The 26941-nt window shown below is 54.4% G+C and overlaps 1 protein-coding gene across 1 annotated transcript in view; it reads left to right on the top strand.

Annotated features, from left to right (window-relative positions):
• HS6ST1 (heparan sulfate 6-O-sulfotransferase 1) overlaps positions 1–26130 on the top strand; it is a 44012-nt gene extending 17882 nt beyond the window's left edge. The window contains exon 2 of the mRNA XM_059166541.1: positions 22594–26130. Coding sequence (XP_059022524.1) covers positions 22594–23302 — 709 coding nt within the window. The 3' untranslated portion in view covers positions 23303–26130. The remainder of the gene's footprint in view (positions 1–22593) is intronic.
• Positions 26131–26941: the final 811 nt, after the last annotated feature.

Here is a 26941-nt window from a genome sequence, read left to right as displayed (position 1 = left end):
CTTACTTCACTTAGCATCACGTCGTTAGGATTTATGCATGCTGAAGCCCGTGTCAGCGCTTCCTTCCTCCAGCTGAGCACTGTGTGACTGTATGCTATGTCACATTGTACTTATGCACGCATCTGCAGATGGACTCAGCCTGTCGCTGTTGTGGATCCTGCTGCTGTGAACACAGGTGTGCATTTCTGTTCAGGTCTCCACTTGCACTTCTTTTGGGTGTATAGCTGAAAGTGGAGTTGCTGGGTTATATGGTAATTTGATGTTTCCTTTCTTGAGGACCCAGTGTACTATTTATATTCCCCCCAGGAATGCTTCAGAGGTCTACTTCCTCCACCAGAGCGAGTAGGACAGTCCAGAGCACAGTGTGGATAATGCTGGTGTGGGAGTTACTACCTCAGAGAGCTCTGACTTAGAGTCTTGGGGAAGGAGTCAGACAAAGCCAGAGTCAGACTCTGGGCCCTGAAGTTGGGGAAGGCAGAGGCAGAGGACAGCTCTTAGGGTCTGGGCAGGTGCAGAGAGAACTGGGTAGATCCCCAGAGCTGAGGAACGGGGGCTCTCATAGTTGGCTTGTCCCTGCAGTGGTCTCCGTGTGGATCCCACACTGGGCCCAGCCCCACCCTACTGCCACCACCACCTGAGAGGTCCAACATAGCCAGTTCAGCTTCTGCCTGGCTCAGCATGGCCACGGACCCCTCCTCATGGAGCCCTCGCCTCCAGGTAGCCTCCCACCTCAGAGGGTTGATTGTTAATTCTCAGTGCCCGTGGGCAGCCCTGAAACAGCCATGTCTATACTGAGGGGTATGAGACTCCTTCTTTGACCCATGGCCTAAAGCTGCACACATGTGGGCTCTGGGTGCCAGACACCCCCGAGGTCTCTCTGCCTTTCTGTCCCTGTAGGCCCTATGCAAGCCAGCCCACAGGAGGCTGGGGGTGCATGCCAAGTTCTCACAGCCTCAGAAACCCCGGATTTATGAGGGAGCCCTGCACAGGGTCATTTATGGCTCTGGAGGCTCCCAGGTCTTGGGCTGTAAGAGACTTGGTGCTTCCCTCCTGGGTGCGGGGGCTTCTGAGGACAGGCAGGATAGTTACAGCCCAGCTGGCACCACTTGCCAGCCTGCAGCCTTTATGTTGCTCTGTTTTCTGATTCCCACCGAGGTTGGTGTCAGCTCAGGGATGGTACCTCTTTGCCTCTGGGCATGCCGCTCAGCAAATGAGGGCCTGGATGACAGAGGGGAGACTTCTCCGCTGGCAGGAAGGGTGGAGGCTACCATCCTGTGGCCAGCCTTCTAGACACTATTCGGGCTTTGTGTTTGTGCCCCCACTTTGAGAAGTTTTAGAAGTATGTAGGGGTATGTGTTCCCACTTCTGAGTCCCTCCTGGGCCTGGTCCCTTCATGCTGCTTTGCAGCGTGGACTGACTTATACCCCATCTCACTAGGCCTTCCTCTCCTGGGTTGCCTGGGTGCCATGCCTGCCCAGGCCCACACACCCTAAAGCAGTGCCCTCAGCAAGCAGAGGATCCATCCCTAGGTCCCTTGGGGCCCATGGTTTGCTGCTGCTGCTCCTTTAGCAGAGAGAGGCCCCCTCCTCTAGTGGGGGTTGGAGCTGTGCCTTCTGGGAAGTACGGAAGCTTCCCTGCTGATCTCCCCAGCTCTATGCAAGGAGATTGGCTGATAGGTGGGTGATGGCCACCAAAACAGCCACCACTGCCTGCTTTTGGTCTTGGTTTTATGGAGCAAATGCATGCTGTCTTGTCAGTTTCAGTCCAAGACTCAAAGCCCCGGCTTTTCTTTGAGTCTTGCTCTGCCCAGGCCCCATGTGGCCCTAGAAACAGTGGGAGACAGGCCAGACCATATTGTTTGATATGTCCGTGGCTGAGAGGTGGGCCAGGGCAGGAGTGTCTGAAGGGAGAGAAAAGAGGAGAAGGAGGTTCACTGAAACAAGGCTGGGACAAACAGTGCTGTTTCACAAGAAGCCAGGTGTGCAGGGGGGCACTGGAAGGAGAGGAGAGCAGCTCCGCCAGGACCTGTAAAGACTGACACACTGGCCTTGCACAGGTGGAGGGACTTGCAGCCACACAAAGGACCCCACACCTAGGCCTGAGCCAGCACCCAGCATGGCCTTGGGAGTTCATTTGCAGCAGGAGTGGGAACGGAGTTGGGAGGGTCAGGCATGGGGCCAGGTGGGTGGGTGTGGGGAACTCAGGGCCAAACAGGAGGAAGATAGCCTGGGGAGGGATGTCAGTCTGACTCAGAGCCCTAAGGAGCTCCCCTCCCCTGGAGGCCTGGCAGGCAGAGGGAAACCATTGGCTACAGCTGTGTGGTCTCCCCCTTGATGTATTAGCCCTTGCTCCCAAGGGGGTGATATGGGGCTGAGTGGGCACTTGTGGCACAGGCTGGGACCTTGGTCATGAAAGGGGTGTATGTCTTCAGGTAACTCCTGGGAGTCCTAGAGCCTCTCAGAAGTGGTAAGAGGGCCTGCATTCAACTGCATGAGGCTCAGCAGCAGGAAGGGTGGCTCTCCCTGGACCCACCCTGAGCTCCCAGCCATGGGCTTTGCCCACTTGGAAGCTTAGGGAGACACACGTGTCCATGTGGGAACCTTGGTGGGAGTATGTGGCTGGGGGGAGGAGATAGTGGGCCCTCCCTCCAGTGCATGGCAACTTTGTGCTGCAGCCTCTTGGTCTTGTCTGTGGGCGCCCTGGGTTATGTGACTTTCCATGGTCAGGGTCCTACGGTGTCCTGCTCGCTAGGTGCAGGCTGTGGCCCTCCATTCCCAACTCCCACATGCTGGCACACTCCGTCTTTGAGCCTGGGTGGGAGGACCCCATAGTTTGTGTGCTGCCAGCAACAGGGAGGCAGTGTGGGTATTGTGTGGGTGCTGGGGACCTGTCATTACCAGGGAGGAGGAGCACCGGTGACCAGGGCCTTTTTTTGAACAGGCAGAAGCCCAGCCACAGCCCCATTGGGAGATGGCCTGTTTCAGAATCTCCTTTGCACACATTGCACACACCCTCCTGCATGAGTCAAGCCATCTTTTCCAGCTGGAGCCCATCAGCTGACAGCACCCCACCTGCCCTCTGAGCCCGCCCCCCACCATGTGCCCACTGAGTCACGGGTCCTCTTCCTTGAACCACATGCCCTAGCCTTCAGCCCTCAGAGGGCCCTGAATCTTCTTCAGAAGCTGCTCCTTTTGCTTCAGGGTCTCCACCCACATGTTGGGCCCATCCCCTGCAAGGTGGCCCAGGTTCAGTGCCCACAGCTGGAACTCTGACCCCGCTGTGCTGCCACTGTCCTTTCCTGCAGGCATCTCCCCAACCCTGGACTCTCTGACATCCTTCCCTGTCACCCCCATTACCATGCCCCAGCTCATGGGCCCTTTCTGCCTGCTTCTCTTGGGAAGCAAGGTCTCTGAGCTCCTGGGCACAGAACACACTTCCCCTCCAGTTCAAGACTTGAGGCCTGGCTTGTTTCTGTGTTCAGGCTGGTATGGGCTCTTTCTTTGTCTGCACAAGGTATGGGTATCCCTGTCCCATGGGCTGCCAGGTTTCCTCAAATACCAGGCCAGGACCTTGCCCTAGCCAATGTCCTACTGGGCTTGGACTCCAAGAAAGGATCAGCAGGTGGGGTGTCTGAGTGGCTTAGTGGGCTAAGTGTCTGACTCTTGATTTTGACTCAGATCATGATCTCAGGGTAATGAGATTGAGCCCCACATCAGGCTCCATGCTTTAGCAGGGAGTCTGCTTGAGATTCTTTTCCTCTCCTTCTGCCCTGCCCCACCACTAGCTCTCATGAATACACGGTCCTCCTCTCCTTATGTCTCTCTTTCTCTCTCTCAAATAATTTTAAAAAGGGGGTGGGGGAATAGGCAGGGCCTCTGGAAATAATCCCTCTCAGGTCCCTTGTCTCACCTCATTTACCCAAGCTGGTTCCTGTGCTAGTGTGGCAGAAGGGGTAGGGTGTGGAGGGGGGCTGGCACCTGGGGCTTATATGGCTCTGCCCCTACTCTCCTCTCCTCTCCGCAGCTTCCTCCCCACCTGGCTCCCTCTACCCCAGGCAAGGTCTGGCTCCCACACACACATACCCAGGAGTACAGGGGTTATCTTCTGGACCCTCTCCCCCAAAGCTGCCCTGGGATCAAGGAGCTTGGCAGGGGTTCACCAGGTGGGCAGCAGGAGGAATGTACATTTGGAGGACCCCGAGGAGTGAGAGAGTTGGACAGAGGAAAGGGAGGACCAAGAACCATGTTCAAGGAGATGAGGCTATGGGCCACTGGCTAACAGAGATAGAAGTGTGAGCAGGGCCCAGGCCATTTGTGCTCAGGGCCCTGGGGCAGAGTTGTTAGCACGTGTCCTTCCAGGGATGATCTTCCTGCAGATCTGTCCAGAGGCCTTTCTTGGGGTCCTGCTTGCCACCTGAGCACATCCACACCTCCTGCAGATGGAGAAGGCTCCAGCTGATGTAAGGCGGCAAAGCCTGGTGCCGTGAAACAGGGAAACTGAGGCTTGGAGAGGCCCTGGCCCCACATCCTGACTACATGTGGAGTGGACCCTCCCAATCTCCTTTGCTCCAGGCAAGGCATCGGCCCCAGAGACCCCAAGTCATGCAGCCAGAGGTTCCCCCTTGGGGCCAAGGCCAGCCTGCTAATCTCACTCAGAAGTAGGTGCTCTGGCTGACGCACCTGCTGAGCTCCCCTGGTACCTGGGGCCCTTCCTGTCAGACACCTGGCCCCCAGGAGGCTGGGACCGGGGAGGATGCCAGCTGATGAGACCACTTGTCACTCCCCATACCTCTGGTTTGGTGTGGGGCTCCCCAAACCTCCAGAACCTGCAGATCTCTGAGAACAAGCCAGACCTTTTCCTGTTAGGCACTCTGGGTCTCGGGACGAGGGCACTGGAGAGCGGAAGTAGGTCTGTCCCACAGCTGGGATTCTGAGGGTGGAGCCCCCAGCCTGGTGCCCACACGTGGATATTTAACAAAGATCAGATGGACAACAGGCTCCATCTTACCATTTTATCATGTGAGGTGAGACACCCCGTATAGAATGGAGCATGGGCATTTTTAATCCCATTCCCTTCTTAGAGGGAATGCATCTGACTCTTCCATGAGGACTGTATTGCTTCTAGCTTATTTTGTAAGCTCTATCAGTTTAAGAGAATTCTCATTCTATTGCTACTTTACTGAGGGTTTTATCAGGAATAGGTGTTTCATTTTATCAAACGTCTTTTATACATCTGCCGCAGTCTGTGATCTATTGGTATGATAAGTCTCATTTATGAATTTTCTCACAGTAACCTATCCTTGTGACTTGGCCATAGTGAGGTATCTTCCATTTGTTTTGCTATGTAGGATTTGGTAAGATTTTTGTGTGGGTTTTTTTACACGTGCAATGTGAATAAAAAGGCTGTAGTTTTCCTGTCTTCTCTTGTGTTTGTCTGATTTTGGTGCCGGGGTAATGTTGGCCTCGTAGAACAGGTTGGCGAGGCAGATGCCCTTCTTTCCCAGTGTCTAGAAACGTTTGCATAAGGTTGGATAATCTGTTGTTTAAGAATTTGGTAGAAGTAGCCTGGCATTTTCTTTGTAGGACTTCCCCCCCAACCACCACCTTTTTATTTTGAAAAATGAACCTACAAAGTAGTGAAGCTTTCAACCTTAAAACCAGACACACTGATTGTCACTGCTTTGGCATTTGGGCAGGCTCACCTGTGCACATGAGCTCTCGCTCCGCGTACCGGCATGTATCTGTGTATATACTTACTTACATGAACACGTGTAGGTGTACTTACGTGTGTGTCTGCTCTTTTTTTCTTTTTGGCAGAACAATTTCAAAGTAAGCCACAGACATTTCTCAGTACTTGACTACTCGTAGGAGGATTTTTAACTACTGTTTTGATTTTTTTTTTAAGGTGATATAGGGTTACTTATGCTTTTTTATATTTGACGGGTGGATTTTCTCTCTGTCTGTTGCATGTTCTGCTGGTGCCCCCATTCATGGCTGGCGAGAACAGGTAAGTCCATTGTGGCTGTTCATTCTCTGGAGGTCTTTCTCTCCTAACCTCATGGCTGGGTCCAGGGGCCCTGAATTGGGTTACCTGTCGGCCACACAGCCGCTAAGTGGCAGAGCCTTTGGCAGGTTTGAAAGACTACAGACTCGGTACCCTGTGCCTTGTCCAGCTCATCTCAGAGAACCCATGTCTGGGATTTGCTCAGTGGTGTGGATGCCCCTGGTAGCTAGGAGACTTTGGCAGAGGAAGCACTCCTGAGCCTCAGTTTGCCCATCCACAGAGCGGGTCTATTGTGGTACCTACCTAGATCTTATAGGAGCAAAGCTAGTGAGTGCCTACTAGGCCCCACTCCTCACATCAAGCATCACCCTCTTTTCTTCCACCCCCATAGAAGCACTTGATGGAGGGCTTCTTGGTTCTAGACAGGTTGGTGTCACCAGCCCCCAGGATTAAGGGTCACTGCTGAGACGACCACTCTCCCAGCGCATGAGCTGGAGGTAGTCACCCTCCCTGGGAGAGCAGAGCTGGGTCACCGGGACCACAGCGGGGAAGAAAGTGGGACACTGCAGTTAATTTGGGTATCAGATGACTCTGTCTAGAGTTGCCATTTAGGCTCAGAATGTCTGTGTCTGGGTAAAGATAGTGTTCAGAGAACACACAAAGCCGACATTCCCCAGCACACTGTGCTTGTGCAGATGATGGGTGCACATGGAAGAGAGAATATCTGCCCCCTCCTGTCCATTCAGAGGCTCTGTGGAACCAGATGCCATTGTGGGATCAGCGAGTTGAGCTTAGAGGGAGTCCCAGTGGTCCTCAGCCCAGCTCTGGCCCTCCTGACCCCCTGAAAAGCAGACAGCTGGTAGCCTCATGGCCTTGGAGACATCCTTGTGGCTGCTGGGGAGGCCCCTAGCTTCCCAGGCCTTTGACTCTGCATCTCCTGTGAGAAAAAGCAGATGGTATCAGGTATATAAAGGCTTTTAATCTTGCTGTCTTGTTTGTTTCATAATACATGCCTTGTTATGTAAAATAGCAAAAAACGTGAGAAAAATGAAAAGGAGAAGAAAAAGTAGCCCAGGGCACCAGGCCCTGGGACCAGCTGCCTTTGCTTTTGGCCCGTTACATTTCTGTCCCAGTTTTCATCTGTGCCCAGTTTAGTGTTCCCCAGAATGGCATCGAGTTGTAGCATGAGCTCTGATGTGGTACTTTTGCTCATCATGCACATGTATGCTCCCATGTCACTGCAGAGTCCCCAGAAGGGCTGCGTCTCTCGGTTGCCATGGAGTTGCTGGGCACAGGTATCAAGCTGTTTGCCCCTGAGCTCTTTGTAGCCTGGCAGGAACCGTGTCCACCAAGCTATATTGTGCTGCATGGACTGTCCATGCTCGGGTTTAGCTGCAGGATATATCTTGGCACAGAATCCCAGAAGCTGCTATTGCCTGGTGAATGGCAGGAGCAGGTCCAGCTCCAGCCCACACGTGGGCTGCGCAACCTAGCAGGGCCTCACACAGCCTCCTACCTCCCTTCTGGGCCCCCACCTTGTACTCCTTGGGTCCAGGCAGCTGTGGCAGGTCTGCAGGTCCAGACTGTGTGGATATGGGAGAAAGAGCTCAGCAAAGGTCTAGAAGCCACAAGAGCAAGCTCATGAGCCCACGGCTGGGATTCAAGCTGATGACAAGCAGAGGCCACGGCTCTAGAGGCCAGGTCATGGGCTGAGTCAACAACCACACGGCCCCACCCAGGGAAGGAGTAGGGCACGGTCACCTTACCTTTAACCCGAGGTGAGTGTGTGTATCCAGGCAAAAGTCTCACCTGTTGGGTGTCAGAATCCAGCAAGGGCCAGGTGGGCAGGCATGAGATAGGAATGGGCAGCCCCTGAGCACCATGAGCAGCCCAGTGGGGTCTGGAGGCCTGGTTGGAGTGACCTGCTGGTCAGCCCCCACTCTGCTGGAACAATGCCTAGGAGCAGCAGGCAGGAGCTTGGTAGAGTCTGAGGGCAAAAGGAGATGTGAGGTCCTCACTCCTGGAGCAGAGCAGCACTTGTGCTCAGGCGAGAATCCAGGGCTAGGGTTGACCCAGCCATGGTTGGTCGGGGCAGCAGGCATTCTCCCAGAATGCCATCAGCCAGTCCTTTGCTAATGGGAGAAGCCTTTTCCAGAAAGGACCATGCTTGGGTTGGCGGAGAGCAATCATAAGCCTCACCTCACTGGGAGGATGCAGCCCCCAGTGAGACCCTGGGTGGGCCTTCCAGAACCGCAAACAGCCACAGTCTTTCTGGTCACCTGCCAGGAGAAGCCCTTGTGGGCCTGGCATCTCAGCCATCACTGCCCAGCCTCTGGGCACCTCAGTGTCAGAGCTTTCAGGAAAACAGCTCCCCAGAAGGAGGCCTGCTGAAGCTCTCGTGCACCCTTACCATGTACTGTGGCATGTAGCCCTGCCCATAGTTGGGAAGTGCATCTCCAGGGAAAGCGGCCCTACCCAGACTTCATTCGCAGGGCATCCCCAGCCTGAGGTCATAGATGTGTCCACTGAGTTGCTCTTACAGGGAAGATGGAGAGTGATTGACACATAGGCTGGAGCTGGGAGGGCCACTCACGATACCCCAGCCCTGGCTTAGGACTGTCTCCCATCTGTGCCAGCGCAGGTGTGGTGGGTATGGCCTCCACAGCACCCCATAGAGCACGCTAACCTGACGGCTAAGTCCCCTCCTGCTCCACGGGTCTCCCAGGGGCTTTGTGAGGGGCCAGTTGGGATCACAAAGGTCAGGGGCCTTGGGGAAAAAAACTTGGGCTTCCTCAAGTGTAGAGGCCCACGCCCTGGTCAGTTGCCCCAAGGAGGAAGGTGAGGGCGTTAGGCTCCAGAAATGCGGTGCTTGGGGTCCAGTATGGGCCGTGGTACCTGCCCAGCCAGCACCTCAGAGTTTCTGCGCCACAGAGCCAGGGGGCTGAGGTCATCTGCTCTGCTCTCCTAAAACTTGGCTAATCTTGTTTGTAAATGGAATGTTTTCATTTGCTACAGATGTTGTTGGGGGAGGAAGAAGGGCCTATTAGAGGTATTTCCTAAACCTAAACTAATCGACTTGTTTTTCTTCATGTTTTGTCAACAACTTGGAATTTTTAAACAGAAATTTTCTTTTTCCCACTGTTTAATAACGATGTCCTTTCATTGCTAAAATCACGAGCTCCCCTCTGCATTTGTGCTCTGCCCTCCCGCATCCCACCTCCTCTTCCTCTGGAGACTTGTCAGGAATGCTTCTCCTCCAGGTGCTTCAGATGTCAGCTCCAATGTCACAGTTCAGAGGTCCTGTCAGACGCTGAGCTGGGATTAAGGCACCCACCCTTTCTGCTCCGGGCACTGGCCACTCTTTCAGCCCTTCCAGGTACTAAGGAGGGTGGAGCTATACACGTCCTGTATGCAGTAAGTGCCCCACTAAAGGAGAAAAGAATAAGACCAAGGAGACCGTGGAGCCCAGGATGGGGTGCTGAGCCCTGAGGCAGAGAGGTGAAGTCACCAAGCTCCGACCTCCTGTACCTGCCTGAGCTCCGTGCATCTGCCCAGCACTAGAGGCTCCTCTCCATCAGGGTTGTAATTCTCTTTTACAGACAGCCTTTCACCAGGCCTTTACAGGAGCCTGGGAGGTCCAGGAGGTGAGCCTGAGTAAGGCCCAGAGGGGTCCTCACTCTCCCCAGGCCTCATGGTAGGGGACAGCTGGCAGAGTCTGATCCTGGAGTGGCCCCGTCCATGAGGATGCCTCAGATGCAGAGAGCTCCATCTCTCCCCAGCTCCCGGAAGCCTACCTGGGAGCACACGATGAAGGGGTGGGGGCTCTTGGCTCCCAGTACCACTCCTGTGGGGTTCAGGGCCTCGGTCAGCCTGTGCCAGCAGCAGGCAAGAACTGGTAGCCGGGGTGCCCCTGTGGTAAAGGAGTTAATACATGAACCTGCAGGCAGGGGAGGCCTGCTCAGGGTCCTTCTGCTGTCAGGAGCTTGCTGGAAGGCCCTGTCCTCAGTTTCCAGTGGTCCCTAGTCAGATAGCCTCCCTCACCCTGGCCTGCTGGAACCCCCATACAAGAGCTCTGCTTATAGGTCCTTTCATTCTGGCAACTCCTCCTAACAATAAGGGCCCAGCACCAGGCTGAGGTGTGCAAACCAGCTCTTAGTGCAGGTATGCCCAGCATGGGGAGCCCTACCACCACTCCCCTACACACCCTGCCTGTCTTCAAGACCTTGGATCCCAGAGGCCCTAGAAGTTGGTGGGGGCAAGATCAGAGAGGCCTTTCTGGACACACTTAGGGCCTCTACAGGGGCCCTCTTCCACCTTCGGATGGGGGCTCTTCAGAGCATGGGCTTCTCCCTGGGAGCTAGACTGTGTGACAGCAATGGGAAAGGGTGAGGACTCATGGCAGCCCTGCTCTCATGCCCACTGCTCCCTGCTTCTGCCCTGTGAGAGTCACACCCGCCACCCATGCATCCTGCAGCCCCATAGGAATGGGTCTTCACCCATCTGGCTTCCCAGCAGGGGACACTGTACGGTTAGGTCTCCACCCCAGCTCTGGGCCTGCAGCAGTATCAGCAACCATCTGCCCTCAGGCAGGAGGAGCTGGAGGCTTGCATGACTGAAGGAGAGCCCATCCAGGAAGCCCTCTCAGGATGCCACAGCAACGTACTGCCCAGGCCAGGCCAAAGTCCAGGGCTTTGGCTCTGTTCCCCGTGACCAATGTCCCAGGGAAACGGTATCAGGAGGATGGTCACAGTGTCCATGTGAAGTGTAGCAGCTCTGGAGAAGGTGCATCCTAGCGGCTGGTCTGGATAGGTTTTTTTCCTTTACGGAGACCACTCTTGACTCTTAATGAGCTCACTGAATGGATTGGAAATTGTGCTCATTGTTCACTTTAAAAAATATCACAGCTTCTGGCTGTGGTTTAGTGAGTGGTCAGCAGGTGGCCAGTGGCCAGTCTTGCCACAGAGTGACATTTACATGCCTTCTAGGGGCTGGGGGGTGGGGTCAGTTGTCATCAGACACTTACGGTCTGGGTCCAGGTGGGCCTGGTCTTGAGCTCCAGCACCACCACCAGCCAGCTCAGTGGCTAGGTTTGCTATTTAACCTCTGTGGGCCCAGTTTTCTGATCTGTAAAGTGAGAATACTTCCTTCCGTGGGATGCTTCTGAGTGTCCAGGATGACCAGGGTAAAGTACTAGGGTTCATCAAATTATTTCAGTCATTACTGAGCTCCTGATCCCTGGGGCCCACCCCAGACAGGGCTGGCCCCACCCCAGGAGCTTACCCTCTGATCACGCCAAGGTCATTCCACTTTGGCCTTGAATAGGTAGGTTAGGTTCAGAGACCAGAATAGGTCTCTGAACCTATTATTCCCCTCCCTTTGAAAAAGAGCCCAGTGTAGGTAGGCCCAAGTGGTGGTGCAGCCACAGGAAGCACCAAGACGCCAGGTTTTGTCAGTCCTGCCATCCAAAGAGTAGGGCTTCTGCCTCATGATCCCAAGTAACTGCTGGTGTTCTGCAGTCACATCCACACTCCAGCCAGCAGGAGAACGGGGGGAAGGACGGCGCCTCCACACCCATGCTGATGGCCAGACTTAGTCACACAGCCACACCTAGCTACAGAACAGTTCCTGGGCTTCTTGCTCCTCAGGACTTCCCTACTGTTTCCTAAGCCTGAGGAGTCATCTGGGGGCGGGAGTAAGTGTTGATCCCTGTAGCCAGACTCCTTCAGTAGGTGAGCCAAGGAGGCCCTTCTCATTTTGCTGGAGGTGGGCACTGCCAGCCAGTCCAGTGTGCGCCCCCCTGCTGGACAGGCACGCCAGGACACGTGTGGAAGCCCTGCTGCTCAGTCCCTGCCCAAGCACAGTTCAGCCTTCAGGGGCCAGTCTTCTGTGTCTGTGTAAGCCACACCCTCCCCATCCTCTCCAACACACAGACCGATGCGGGGGCTCAATCAGACTTCACTTAACCCCGAGCTCATATTCTGGTGTTTCGCCAAGGACAATGTCAGCTGTTGGCTGTACCTGTACTAGGTGGAGGGGCGGGAACTGGCCTGCGCTCACATAGCCCCTGATCACAGACCTTGGTATTTTGGGAAACAGGGTGAGTTGACCACAGCTGTTCTGTGGACATGTCACCCTAGAAGGGATGGCCTTCCACAGGCATTTTGTACAGTGCATTTGGAGAGGGGGTTCCAGCCTGCCACCACCAGCTCAGCATCTGGTGATCTAGGTCTCCTGAAGGTACCAGGTGGGGCCTGCTCCCACGGTACTGGGTATGGTGCAGGAGGTCAGTCATGGCCAGAGCCTGGTGCTGGTTCCCTCTTGTACTGCCTAGAAACTGGTCCATCTCCTCCTGCCCATCCTCCCGCTGCCCATGCCAGCACTGAAAGGGCCTCAACTCTCCCTCGCACTCGGCTCCCTCCCTTCAGCCAGCACTGCTCACCAACCAGCTCTGTTAATGATGCACGTGGGGATCCTGGGTCAGAGAGGAAGGGTGACCCAGCTGGCAGCCAGCCAGGTGCTCCCCTTGGTGAGCTGCACCTGCAGCCCTCTTCCTGTTACAGCCCCACCTAGGGCATTCGAGGGGAATCAGAGCCAAAATTCAGACTTGCATTTTTGTAAGGTGGTAAATCCTCCATCTGGATTCTGTGCTGGGTCATTTTACTGCACGAGCTACATTCCTCAGAGCTGGCCTAGTGCACATGCACCCCTTTCCAAGACCCCTAAGAACAATAGGACCGGGCTACTGGGTGCTGCCAGGCATGGGTCCTGGGGCCACCAGCACCTGGCTTAGAGTTGGCAGCAAGCAGTCCTGATGGGACTCTGCTCAGTAAGCTAACCACAGCAGGTCAGGCCATGGCTCCTGGTTCTGGCCACCCCTAAAGTTTGTCATTTCCTTCCTGTAATGTGGACCCAGGCCTTGGTGACAGCCCTGGCTGCCCTGGCCTGCTGTGCCCACAGGCCCTGGGGTGAGACAGTAATCAGAGCAAGACTTTGGGGAGGCAGGTCTCCTGGCACACCAACCCCAGCCAGCCCATGAGTGAGGGCTGGAGTACTGTGGTCAGCTCTCACCCACCCAGCAAGTTCTTCTGAGTCCTCCCTCTGAATTCCCAGATACTTCTCAGAGTAGATCCTGGCCTCATGGTGTGGCCTCTGTCCCCACGAAGGGGGATTCGTGGACCCTAGGAGGCCAAAGTACACAACTGGGGTAGAAAGGGGCATGAGTACCCCACACAGAGCTTCCCTGACCAGTCTGGGACCACCCCCAAGATCACCCTCAGGAGGGAGAAAGGGGCTGGTTCTCCAAGGGCACTTCTTGTGACCCATGGCATCAATTTTCTTCCAATGACTGTGTATCCAGGAGTAATACAGCGGTATGTCGTTTTTTTGTTTTTTTTTTTTAAGACTTTATAATTCTGGCTGTAAATGACAAGTGTCCTCACCCACAATTAGGGAGCTGCAGCTCTGTTGGCACTGGTTAGAAAAATCTGCCTTTATTTCAGGATGTGAGTTTATAGACTGGTGGGTTGGGCCCTCTTTCACAGAACCCCTGCCATGGGAGCCCACAGCCCAGGAAGCAGGTGAGTGGCAGCGAGCCTGCCACTCTGAGATGCCAGCCAGCTGGCATGTTGTCATAGAGGCACAAACCTGGCCCTTTCCTGTGGCCTCTGTGTACCCCAGCGCCCCATACCAAGCAGCAGAGATGTTTCTGTAATCCCCATTCCTTTATTTCAGTTATTTCAACAGCGTGCATTCATTGTAGACAATGCAGAGATTTATAAAAATGTTAAAGTAACCCATTTAGGTGAATGGATGTTCCCCAGACTTTCAGCTTTGCTGTGAGTTTGAAAATGTTTATAATAAAATGCTAGAAAGAATCCATAACCTCACCATTCTGAGGCAGCCCCTTAATTGTACGCCTGCCTGCTGAGTAGCAGTCATGGAGTGCAGCTGGGGGATTGGCGAGGGCTCTTCCATGCATCTTCGCCTCCGAGAGGCTCTGCTCTGACACAGTCTGCAGTGGGCAGCTACGATCTCCTCCCTCCCTGACTTCCATGTGTCCTGGGTAGCTAACATGCAGCCAACATTCTGCAGTGGCTTTGCTGCATCCCAGCCCTTCTTGTTAGTGCACAGAGCTAAAGCCCAACCGGCCCCTCACCCAGCCACAGGGTCCTGTGCATTCACCCAGCTCTGCCTGAGCCAGTTTCAAAATCTGGTTTCTGGTCAGAGCCCTGGGCTGCCGGGGGAGGGTTGGGAGTGGGTGGGTTCAGGCATGGGGTTCAGATCAAACCCATACTCTCAGGGCAGAAAAAGGAAGATAAAGCCTCCTCTGGCCACTGGTGTTATCCGTGGGAGGGACAAGAAGGCAGGGCTTTATTGCCAGCAACTTCCAGTGCAACAGGGCAGGTGTGGGCTCTGGCTTTTGACCATTCACTTCACCCCTGTGAGCCCAGCTGTCACATAACTGATAAAGTGAGCTATACAAGAGATGGTTGTGGGCTGACTGGCCTGATGCCCACGGGCAGGTGGCAAGAGGGGGAATGACTTCTGAGGACAGTGAAAAGGTGCCATCACCCTGATCCAAAAACCCCAGAGCAGAGCAGGACCTGAGCAGGAGCTGCCTCTCGGCTGCCACCCACTTGCCCCCCACTTCCTCCTCCAGGATGGTACTCAAAGCTCATTTGCTGGTCCTTGCAGAATTTTCTGTGTGCTATGTTGTCAACAAAGCAGGGCTTCCAGACCAGAGGTAGAGCTGTCCTATAAAAACTCAGACTTAAAACTTTAGAGTCGGCCACTGCCTGACAGCAGTGTCTGGACCCAGGAACGAGAAACTCTCCTTGCCCACTAGGATCTTACACGATTGTGAAATGCACTAAACTGTGCACACAAAAATGGCAGAGCAGCTAAGTGCACAGAAAGCGCTAACCCTGAGTCATCAAACACAAAAATGCATGGTACAGGCAGTAAATCCTGTGGGCTGTCAGGAGTGATTACAGCCCATGCGGACTAGAATTACTTCACAGCATAAAATTTCTTTGAAGTCCTGCGTTTTATCTTTGAAATCCATGTGCATGCTGCACTCCATGCTGTTACCCATTTGAGCTGGTTTTTTTCTGACAGATGAACAAGGCCCTTCTTGGTCTGGCCCTGCCTGCACCTTGAGCCTCCACTGTCTCCCTCCTCAAGTCACTCACCATCTCTGAGAAGCCCCCCGACCCTGCCCCCATTTGGGAGTAGTGCTCCTCCAAGGGCCCTCCACCCTCCCATTTGTCACCTCCCACTGTCCTTGTGGGTACCACGCCACCCAGCCCAGAGCACTTGGACACTGAATAACAGAGCCATATCCCTCTTCTAAGCCTGGAATTTGTCCTCTGTGAAAGGGGAGACGGGCCTGCCCCCCTGGGCTGTGCCTAGCAGACTGTGAGCCTCAGTAACCATGGCGGCCGTTGCTGGTGTGAGGGACGTAGGGGCATTGCCAGTTTGTGTCTTTGCTGTGCAGGGCACTGACTGGATGAGTGGCGGTGAGCACCTCCTGTGCTTTAGGCCTCAGAGAAGATGTGGGCAGGGCTTCCTCGTCACCCCTCTAGTTCCAGTACGTGCTCTGTTTGGGGGTGATAGTGCTGTCAGCCCTGCTCCCTCGCCATAGGCAGGAGGGTCTGGGCAACTTCCCGGGCCTGTCCCAGGGCAGAGCAGGCAGCTGTGCTCTATAGAGACCTGTCCTGGAGGTCAGGGTACCATGGCCACCCACTTAGGCCAGCACATGGTTTAGGGCTGTGCCAGAAACTTGCCACCCCAAAAGAGCATAACTTACCAGCCAAGTCACCAAACAAGGTCCCTGCATTGGGACTGACAGCACTGAAGGGGAGCCCCAAGAGTGGAGCTGACCCAGGGGAGCCCTCCTGGTCGGGAAGCTAACCACCAACTGGATGCTCCAGCTTGGGAGAAGTTGTGGTTCCTTCCTAGAAAGGCCACAGAGCAGCCAGCCCACTGATGCATGGTTAGCTCGCAAGCCAGAGGCAGCCCCCACTGGCCTGGAAAACTGGCCACCCTCACCATCCCCAAAGTTGACGCCTACAGGGTACTCCAGGAACTTCCCCTACCCCCTACTCTCTGTGGCAGTGTTAACAGGTGGGGGGCAGGGGGGGATGCAGGCAGAGGGAGCATGGGAGCAAAGATAGAGGGGACTAGTACACTTTGGGGAACTGAGCCTCCTTCTTTGGCAGAAATGCTATTTCACCTGCAAAGCCAGCAAGGGAGAACCTTGAGTTTGTTTGTTAAACTTTTTTAAACTGCTATTTTATCACAGTGTTTTATTAACATACAAAGGAATTTGCATAGCATTTGCAAGAAACAAAACATAAAACAAGCCCCCACACCCCAGTTGCCTGCCTTAAGAAGGACATTTATCACTGCCCTGGAAGCCGCCATGAACTTAGCACCCCTCCCAGCCCAGCACACACTGAGGCCGACTTCTGCCTTGAATTTTTGTATCACCTCATCACCTTTTTTTAAAAAAAAAATAATTTTGACATCTATGTGTGCATCATTAAATAGTACTTTCTTTGGCTGTGTTTATATTTGGAAACTATAAACAGTATCATACTCTTAAATTTTTTAAATTTGCCTTTTCTTTGCAACATCTTATTCGTCAGATTGACCAGAGTTTTTGTAAACAATTCGTCCATTTGTATTGCTAGGCAGTATTCCACAGCTGCTTCTGTACCCGGGCCACTGTGGCAGAGGTTAGGGGCTGTCACCAACAGTGCAGCTAGGGACAGTCTTTCCCATACCTTCCAGCATGCTGCAACAGGGTTTCCCTGGGTCCTGTGCCTGTGAGAGGCATCTTGGGTCCCAGGATATGTGTGTACCTTCAGCTTTCCAGTGAAGACACTCCATAACAGCTGTCCCCAATTCACGTTGCATGAGCAGGTGATATCACGTTGGGGCTCAGTGTGCCATTTTCTCAATGACTAATCAAGGGAAGCATTTTTCCATACGCTTTTTGGCCAGTTTCCTCCTTGCTACATTTTTAATATTTTAGTTAAAATAGTCTACATATGGGCGCCTGGGTGGCTCAGTGGGTTAAAGCCTCTGCCTTCGGCTCAGATCTCAGGGTCCTGGGATCGAGGCTCGCATCGGGCTCCCTTCTCAGCGGGGAGCCTGCTTCCCCCTCTCTCTCTATCTGCCTCTCTGTCTACTTGTGATTTCTCTCTGTCAAATAAATAAAATCTTTAAAAAAATAAAAATAAATAAAATAAAATAGCCTACATATAGGCTTCAGGACAAACAGCTCCAAGAGGCTTATAGTAAAAACCAACAGATCTGCTTTTGCTTTCCATCCTCCCCAGATTATCACTTGAAGCTCTCTTCAGTATTCTTCACATATTTACTTCTGTATTTCTAAATAATTTATGGTGCTATTTCTTGATTTACTGATTTAAACATTATCTGTTTGCTTTATGTTTTGGTAGATGAAAATTAAATGTTCCTAAGCTTTTGCACATCCTTCTCCGTAGCCCACCCATACTCCAAGTAGAGTGAAAAGCTTGAGTTTTTATTAAATCAATAGTCACTGTTGACATTATGATGTCTCTAAAAGCATTATTTACTTCCTTTGCCTAATTGAATGCTTTGTTTTCTTTTTTATATTACTTCTTCTTTTTTCCTAGAATTAATGTTAGCCCAATTTCTTTTACTTCCTCTGTGTTTCATCTTCATAATTTATTCCAAGTGAATTTTTTTCCACAAATGTTCTGTTACAGCAGGTAATCTGTCCATGCCCCTTTTTCCTGGAACACCTGCTCGTCTCCTCCTGGGAGACCCAGTGGGGTGTACAATTTTACCTTCTCAATCTCTCTCTGGATTGGAGTGCCTATCTCCCATGCTAAACTTTTTGTTGTTACTATTTACTGTATAAGATACCTAGTCCAATGTCTTTCTAAAATAAGATTATAGAAAATAAAGGTCTCCAGTCTCCCCTCAGGTTTGCTTGATGGTTTGGTGGGGTCTGACATGTCACTGGTCATTTTCCCTCAGCATTTTGAAGCCATTATTTGTATTATTTGAAGCCACTGATTTGTCGCATATGGTATTGCCACAAAGTGGGTCCCTTTCTGACAACCAGTCCTCTGCATGTCTTCTGTTTTTCTGTGCAGGTACCGTATGCGTCATCTTTCTTTTAATCCTGGGTCTGGTCCCCACATTCACTTGCTGGGCACTTGGGGAGCCATTTCAGTCTAAGTGAATTATATACTCCAATTCTCATTATTTCCTCATCTCCTCCCCTCTGCTTCCATACTTCCCTTTTTCTGGAAACCTTGTCATTTGGCATTTGGACCACCTGAATGGACAGATCCTGCTGGAGAGTGATAGGCAGAAAGCCCCTGTTTGAGAGGGACCCCAGATGTCAGTGCAAGAAGAACTTTGCTCTGGGGCAGGGTCTCGATTAGCCTGGTGGCAGCTGTCTGGACACGAGAAGGCAGGTGCTGGAGATACCAGTGAGGGTGCACACTGTTGTTTGGCCCCTGCCAAACACTCATATGCCTGAGTCATGAGCCCCTTGGCACCTTCACAGAATGTACATCAGGTCACATCTTGGGCAGGAAGCTGCCTGATCTGGGGTGTGGTCAGTCATCTGTGGGGGGGGCGTGGGGGTTCTTCTGCCCCACACTGCACTCTCTCTTCATTTCTGGACAGGGCCCCCATTCCCTGTTTCACCCAACAATAAACCAGAACATAAATAGCCAGTGTGTCCCAGCAGAGATCAGAGTGAGGGAGATGGGAGCAGGACTCCTGGGCAGAGGATGGCCGGGGTACAGGCCTGTAGCCAGAGTGCCTGCTGTGTCATGGCAGCAGTGAGAGTGAGGACCAGGGTGGACAAGGTGGAGGTGGGCGTCAGGCTCGCAGAGGAGGCCAGCAGACTCTGGGTGTGCGCCCCTGTAGGGGCTCTCACACTGTCCAGACAAGAGCTGGGGAGTGGCCAGGGCTGCTGGCCCCTTGAGCAGATGCAGAATCTGCCTGAGCACTTTTTCTCCACCACAAGCCATGTCTGGGAGGACAGAATGGAGGAAGGGGACACACCGCTCAGGGCATGGCAGTGTCATGATGTCACAATCGTGTGGCACAGAGAAGGTGTCACATACTCCATCCTGATGCCCTTCTGAGTTATCCTAGCACAGGTGAGCCTCTGTTCCTGTCCACCTGGGCCAGCACCCAGGGGTGCAGCAAGGAGAGAAGCGACTCCGCTTCACACGGGCATGTGGTGCCCACGGGGTCAGCGTGAGCCTGAGGTTCAGGGGAAGTCAGCTTCTCCAGCTTCCCCAGACAGCGCAAACAGGAATCCCCAAAGACTGGAAGACTCATGTGCATCTTCTGGAACCTCCAGATACACGAGCACATGCTGTACCCTTGGAGACCCCTCAGTGACCCCACCCATGGGGCCGTAAGCCCTCCACCACCCTGGCATCTCTGACGGAATCAGCCCAGCCACAGGGCAGCTTGTACCACAGGCTTTGAAGAAGCAGCCTGAACTCCTCCTGCCTCATGACTTACTGTGTGACCCTGGGGAGGTCACACACCCTCTCAGGCTAGGAGCAGAGGAACTTGAAAAGCAGGTAGGCCTGCCTCAGTGGCCAGGATTCCCATCAGTTGTGGCTGGCCAGATGGCAGCTGTAGGTCACTGCATCACCTTAGCTGTCTGACCAAAGTCAGTACAACAGGAGAGACTCACAGGCAAGGGCTTCAGAGACGACCACACCTGGAGGCACCAGCAGTGAGAGAACTGATGGCCCTGTTCCCATCACAGGGACCAATGAGGGTGTAGGAGAAGCTAAGGCTCCACCAAGCCTGTCCCCATGGTAGGATGGAGATGAGTGCTGACACAGGACTTCAGCCTGAAGACTGGGGGGCACACACTGAGAGGGGTGCCCGTGCTCTGTACGCACATGTGTTCTTGCCCTCAGAGGTCACCTTGGCGCCATGTTGAACTCCATCTGGCCTTGGGTGGCACCAAGTAGACAAGCCTCTCTGCAATGGACACCTCAAACTCTGCCTGTCTGTGCTCAGGAGGAACTACCAGGCTAGCCCATTTCCATGTGAGTGGTCAGGACCCCACAGGAGTGGAGGAAGTCCACGTAACCCTCAGCCTCCACATGGGGCCTAAGGGCACATGCAGGACCCAACAGAGCAGGCCACAGACACCTGCATTTGGGGCTGCCTCTGTTCATAGACATGTTTCCGGGTGCTTCTCTGTGTGTCTAGGCTTCTTCAGAAGCACTTGACATGGTCAGGATTTATCAGTGTCTTCTACTGCATTTCTAGAAAGTTGACCCTTAAATGAACTGACCACATTTGAGGGCTTTCTCACTGAGCCAGAGTCTGCAGAGGAGAGCTGCGCAGTGGTGGTGGTGGGGGGGGGTGTCACCCACCTCCCCACCTCCCCACCCCAGTTCTGAAGCCCCTGGGGACCTAAACTCTCAGGCTTGGTGTCCTCCACAATGGGCTGAGGTGCTGTGTGAGGTGACCTCCCTGAGGCACCTTCTGTCCTGGCTCCTCTGACTATTGCAGTCTTGACCCTGGGGAGTCATGTTGGACTGCTTAGCACACACGCAGGAGCTGGCTTCCTTCCTGCCCACTCCCTTCCCTGAGGGAGGCTCTGGTCAAGGGAGCTGAGAGGTCAGTGTAAAGTTACGGCTGTGAAAGAACTGCCTGAGTTCTGAAGGGTGAGCCAGAGTCAGCTGATGAAGCAGAAAGGGAAGAGAATACAGCTTGTGCCAGGGCCCTGGAGTCTCTCCCCAGGAGCCAGCAAGAGGGTCAAAAGGAGGTCTGCCAGTCACTGAGGGCCTGGGAGGGTGCAGGTGGACCGTTGCGCATCTTCCAAGGGCAGCAAGAGGCACTGAGTGCATTCCACAGGAGCTGGGGTCAGGCGTGGGACACGGAGCTGGAACGTGAGCTGCCTGCAGAGGCCCAAAGCAAGTGGAATGGTCAGGTCCGTGAGGGGGCTGGGGCACCGTACATGGGAAAGGCACTTCAGAGTGAACCAGGGCCTGAGGCAGAGACCACAGAGTGGAACCCAGGCATCAGGGAGGAATTGGCAGTCAGGATCTCTACTCCCTGCTGAGAAAGTGGCCCCGACCCCACTGCCCAGGTGTTCTCCACTGCCTTTTCCCCTTGCCCTACCGCAGGGGTGACGAAGCCACAGGGAATGTCAGGTGGCCACCTGCTGCCCTGTCTCCTCAGCAGTCTGCATGGAAGGACCCGCCTTGCCCACTGCCACCCCTCACCCCCGCCCCAAGCCTTTGACTGGTTTCCCCTCTGGCCGGGCTCTGTTTGGGGGATCCCAAGGCCCCTAAGGAAGGTGCTCCAGCGCTGCCCCCCTGCAGTTTCCTAGATGTTTTTCCCTCAGCCTGGGGTGGCCCATAGTGGTTCCCCACCACCTTTTGCCAGTCGCCATGCCTGTGCCCCAGGGCCCCCTGGGAGATGTGCAATCAGATCAGCACATTGTCAGCAGCCCTCAAGGAGCTTTACATCCCTGGGGCTCTCCCAGAGGCCGGAGTGAAGGGTAGTAGATTAGTTGGGTGCTCTTGTTGGGCCTCAGTGAGGAGGGGGTGCTGTGGATGTGCTTTCACACTGCTGACGGCGGGGTGGAGGGGGGCACTTCCTTCCTGGAGCTTCCCCAGCCCTGGAGGAGAGGCTTCCAAGAATAACCTCTCTGGCATTGACCCACACCCACCAGGCCCATCAAGGAACATCTGGCAGCCGCCCCACTGCCCACTGTGTCCTGGTGCCATCAGGCCAGTCATCCTGCTGGGCAGGGACATGAGTCATCTGGGTGCCTGTCATATAGAGAGTCATTTCTGCCATGGTACGGATGCCCCTTGCATACAGCAGGGAGAGTGGCATCTGGAGGGATCCCTGACTTCCTGGAGTGGAAGCAGTTCCTGGAAGACAAGATAGTAAATGATGGGTCACCCGGTGGGGGAGGGGGGGTGGTCCCGGATTGGGTAGTCTACTGGCACCCCTCCCCCACTGGAGCAGGAGGTGGCATGGGCCTCCTGGAGGCTCCCAAGTAGGCCTGCACATGCAGCCTGGGACTGTGAGTGACTTATGCTGAGTGGCCCCTTGAGTAGCACCTAGCCGGCCACTGTGAGCAGCTCTTAAACCCCTGGTTCCAGATGGCATTGGCTCTGGGGCCCTGTATGCAACCCCACAGGGCAAAGACAGGGTGTTCTTCCTGAGGAGTGTGCAGACAGGAGGGCACCCTTAGGGTTCAGGAGAAGACCCTGGGCCAGGGTTCAGGAGGCACTGAGGCCTGAGGGAAAACACCATGACCATCATGGCTGGCCAGCACGAGCGTGGCCATGTGCCCTTTGGAGGTTCAGTCACATCTCAGATCCTGGGTTTCTCATTCAAAAGTGGCTGTTAGGAGGACATAACGGTTGGTATGAGAGGTGCCTAGGATCCCCCCAGGATACACCCAAAGCAGTCAGCTTTGGGACTCCAGCCTCTTCTATCCTTCATCCCAATGGTCCCCAGGTACTCCACACAGTCCCCCTCTGTGTCCTTACCTTACCACCTGTCCCCTTCTCATTCCAGGAAGTTCTACTACATCACCCTGCTGAGAGACCCCGTGTCCCGCTACCTGAGCGAGTGGCGGCACGTGCAACGGGGGGCCACATGGAAGACGTCTCTGCACATGTGTGATGGGCGCACACCCACACCTGAGGAGCTGCCACCCTGCTACGAGGGCACAGACTGGTCGGGCTGCACGCTGCAGGAGTTCATGGACTGCCCGTACAACCTGGCCAACAACCGCCAGGTGCGCATGCTGGCCGACTTGAGCCTGGTAGGCTGCTACAACCTGTCCTTCATCCCTGAGGGTAAGCGGGCCCAGCTGCTGCTGGAGAGCGCCAAGAAGAACCTGCGGGGCATGGCCTTCTTCGGCCTGACGGAGTTCCAGCGCAAGACGCAGTACCTGTTCGAGCGGACGTTCAACCTCAAGTTCATCCGGCCCTTCATGCAGTACAATAGCACGCGGGCAGGTGGCGTGGAGGTGGACGAGGACACCATCCGGCGCATCGAGGAGCTGAACGATCTGGACATGCAGCTCTACGACTACGCCAAGGACCTCTTCCAGCAGCGCTACCAGTACAAGCGGCAGCTGGAGCGCAGGGAGCAGCGCCTCAAGAGCCGGGAGGAGCGTCTGCTGCACCGCGCCAAGGAGGCGCTGCCGCGGGAGGACACTGAGGAGCCCGGCCGTGTGCCCACCGAGGACTACATGAGCCACATCATCGAGAAGTGGTAGTGGTGGCCAGCCATGGGGGGTGCCCCCTTGGGGGCGGGGGGTGGGATGGGGAGCTGAAACCAGACAGAGAACCCATGCAGACCTCTGCTGGGAAGAGGGTCCCAGGTGCGCTCACCAGGAGGCAGATACGTGCTGAACAAGGATGACGAGTGGGACGTGTCGCCAGCGGGGCTAGTTTTCACTGCTCCTCCCAGACCACCATGTGAGGAGTCAACCAGTGCAACCCTCCAGAAGGGGGCTATGCTTGAGGGGCGCCCCAGGCAAGGGCCGCAGGCAGGTGGCGTCCGTGTATTCCCGGCCTCCACTCACTCACAGTGGCCGAAGTTCTGAAGACAAGTAAAAGCAGAGTGGAGACAACACTCACCCCGCCAGGATCGCATCCTACACCCACTGTGCACCCCTGCTTGCTCTCTCCCCACTGCAGGCCAGCAGCGGCCTGACACCAGCTCCAGATACCCTCCCAGGCTCGGGCCAACCAGGCAGTCCCTTGGTCCCTGGGGCACCTGGGCCAGAGTGAAGCCTGTCCCTGGGCACACAGGCAGCCCCTTGAGGTGTCCTCAGGAATGGAGCTCCTAGCTCACCCATCTTCAATGGTCAGAGCCCACCTCACCTAAAGCCGAGAAGACTATAGTCCTTCCCTCCTTGGGAAGCCCACTCTCTCTGGCCCAAGGTAAAAACACATAGCCTAGCTTTACGCTTTGGGTCAAGAGATCAAAGCACACCTCTGGAGCCCCTCCCCCCCATTTCCCACAGTCCTCAGGCTGAGGAGGGCCGCAGGGATAGGCCCACATGCCCTGCCCCCCAGAGGGCAGAGTGCATCCCAGGAGTGGGAAGTCTGTGTCCAAGGATGCTGCCACCTGTGTCCAAGCACCACCCCCCCCCTTGCCTTTGGAGATGCCTTTGGGGATGGTATGGCTAGCCATACCAACCACACAGGAGGAGAATTTCCCCTGCCTCATATACCTTTCTGACCCTCTGAGATACAGTAGACTGTCCCTGGGCCCCGGGATCATACCCACTGTTCCCCAACCCCATGTGCAAAAGTATAATCAAGCCTCCACTGGCTAGAACACAGCAGACTGTACCTGCTGCTCATGAACCATATCTTGGGGCTTTGGTGGTTCTATATGGCCAGGAGAGGGGCCTCAGACTTTCAGATTTTCAACTAGAGTTGGAAGAAATGCTCTCGGTGGCTTCCTAGTACCCAGATACACAGCCCTTCCCACCCCAGGCTCTCCCTGCATTGCCCTTTGCCCGCCCCCTGCCCACCAGCAGGTCAGACCCTATTCCTAACAGCCCTACAGTTTGGAGAAGCCATGTTCCATATCCGTTGTAGACCCTTCCTCCGTGCCCTACCCCTCTTGTGCTCTAGGAAGTCAGGCCACTGTCTCCTGTGGGAGTGTTTTTCCCACATGAGGCCCAAAACCTGGATTCTGGGGAGCAGAGTGTGAGTCCCACACCCAAGGTGGTTGAGTGCCCTGTCTCTCCAGGAGAGGACCCACACGTGCCTGCAGGCACAAGGGTGGTGAGGGCCAGGGCTGGCATGTTGGAGGGCGGCAGCCTCACGGGCAGATTCTACCAGGGGCCTTCCTCCCTGCCCCAAGTTGTCTTCAGCCATCACAACTGTCCCACCAGAGAGGTGTGGAAGCAGGGAACCTTCTATAGCACAAGAAATGCTAATGTGTTGTCAAATGAGGTAGCCACCAAGAGGAAGCAGCCTCTGATCTTTGCCTGCCTGCGGTGGGATGGTGACCATACCTCCTGCTTCCTACAACGACGACTTCATCTTGTAGTCCCAGGGCAGTGGTCCGCAGCCTGGAATAGGCACCATGCTCACACAGCCTGGGACCACCGCCAGAGTGGGTGCATCATGCTGAGCAGGCGAGCATCCAGGAGATACAGTGGTTCTCTTGGGGTAGTGAAGGTCAGCATGGGGGATCCATTCCAACACTCATCCTTTGAGATGGGCATGCTCCAGGGAGGAGGGTGGGACATGTTCATGAGAACTCGGGGGTCTCGCACAAGCATGTCAGGTGCTGGGGGCTTTCTGTGGCCTCCATCGGGAGGTGGTCATTTTCAGGGCATACATGGAAAGCTCGGCCGTGTTCTGCCCCAGTCCCTGGGCACCTGGCCCTCCTCAAGGTGGGTTTCCTGTGTGTGCAGGCTTGGGTGTAGGATCTGTTCTGTACATATTGGAATGTTTTAACTTATGATCCGTTGTCCCAATTCACACAGAAACACGGGTCTCTCCTTGGTTTCTTTGCTGCATCTGGAAACCGGTCCCATCCGGGGCCAGCACTCAGGCTGAGGTGCCCAGAGACAGCAGCAGCTGCCAGTGCCCCTAGGCCCTTCGGGCCTCCAGTCCAGCACCTCCACTCAGGCTACCTCTGTGGAGGTGAAGGTTCCTCGTGCCTGCAGCATCTCAACCGATGCTGTCACCTGCTGGGGCTCCACAGAAGGGGCAACTCACCCAGGGGCTCTGCCTAGGGCCACAAGGACAGAGGCAGCACGCAGTGAGCAAACAGCCCACTCCCCACACAGACCTGCAACATACCCTCCCGGAGGAGGAACTAGGGACGGCAGAACTGTCCGAGCAATGAGTCTGTGACCTTGATGGGAACTGGAAGTGTTTAACTTGAACCCAGGAGCATTTAAAGCTTTATTTATTTATAGCTTCTTATTAAAAAAAAAAAAAAAATGTTGAGAAGAAATCTTTTGGTTATTCATATAAGACAAGTTGGTGATGGAAAAGCAAGTCATAATCATCTAATTGTTTTTGTCTAGGTCAAGAATGAATGTTAGCAGATGAAATAAACCCTTGACAAGGAGTGTGGGTGTGCTGTGGTCTGTGGTGACAGCCATCCGTTCAGCATCGTGTGGCCAGACCTTCAGGGTTTGATTTTCAAAGGGAGCATCTGAGCAGAGGGATGGAAGCGGTGGCGGGGGCCTCCCTCGGGAGTAGGCAGACCCCGAAGGAGGCATTCATGCACTTTTCCACTTACACAATGCTTTGTGAAAGGCAGCTGTCCTCACCCCAAAGCTCAATTTGGTAATAGTCCACAGCCGCATCTGAAAACAGGACCCCAGCTCAAAGTCAGGCTGAGGAACCAGACACCATGTGCTTCTCGGTGACCTCTTTCTCAACTTTTAATTTGGAAAGATCACAAACGACAAAGCAAAAGAACACCAACCCTGAGCCTAGATTTGCTTTAATTAACATTCTGTCCTTTTTCACTGTCCTGCACTCACACTTGCTCTGTGTACACATGGGCACACATGAGCCCAGACATAGGTGTCCACACTCTTACATACATTCAGACGCACAATTTTCTGAAATATTTGAAAATAAGTTGCAATCCTCAGAATACTTCTAACCACAGCACACTATAGCTCCTAAGAAATGACATTCTGCTATAAAACTCAACCCATTATCATCTCCCCAAATTTAACATAAATTCACTAAAATCAGCTAATGTACAGTCCATTTCTACAGCTCCCCATTGCCCCCACAATATCTTCAGGCCAGACTGCTGAGCCAAGGGCTGTGCTGTCCCGCCGCTCCCATCTCCTTTCCCCCGCGCTGTCCCACCCTGCACCACCCACTTTTTCCTTTCTTAGCGCTGACATTTTAACATAGAC

Source organism: Mustela lutreola, chromosome 3, assembly GCF_030435805.1.
Source record: "Mustela lutreola isolate mMusLut2 chromosome 3, mMusLut2.pri, whole genome shotgun sequence".
In the NCBI taxonomy this organism is placed as follows: Eukaryota; Metazoa; Chordata; class Mammalia; order Carnivora; family Mustelidae; genus Mustela; species Mustela lutreola.
The sequence above is the reverse complement of the archived record's forward strand: the minus strand, read 5'-3'. Positions and strand labels throughout refer to the sequence as shown.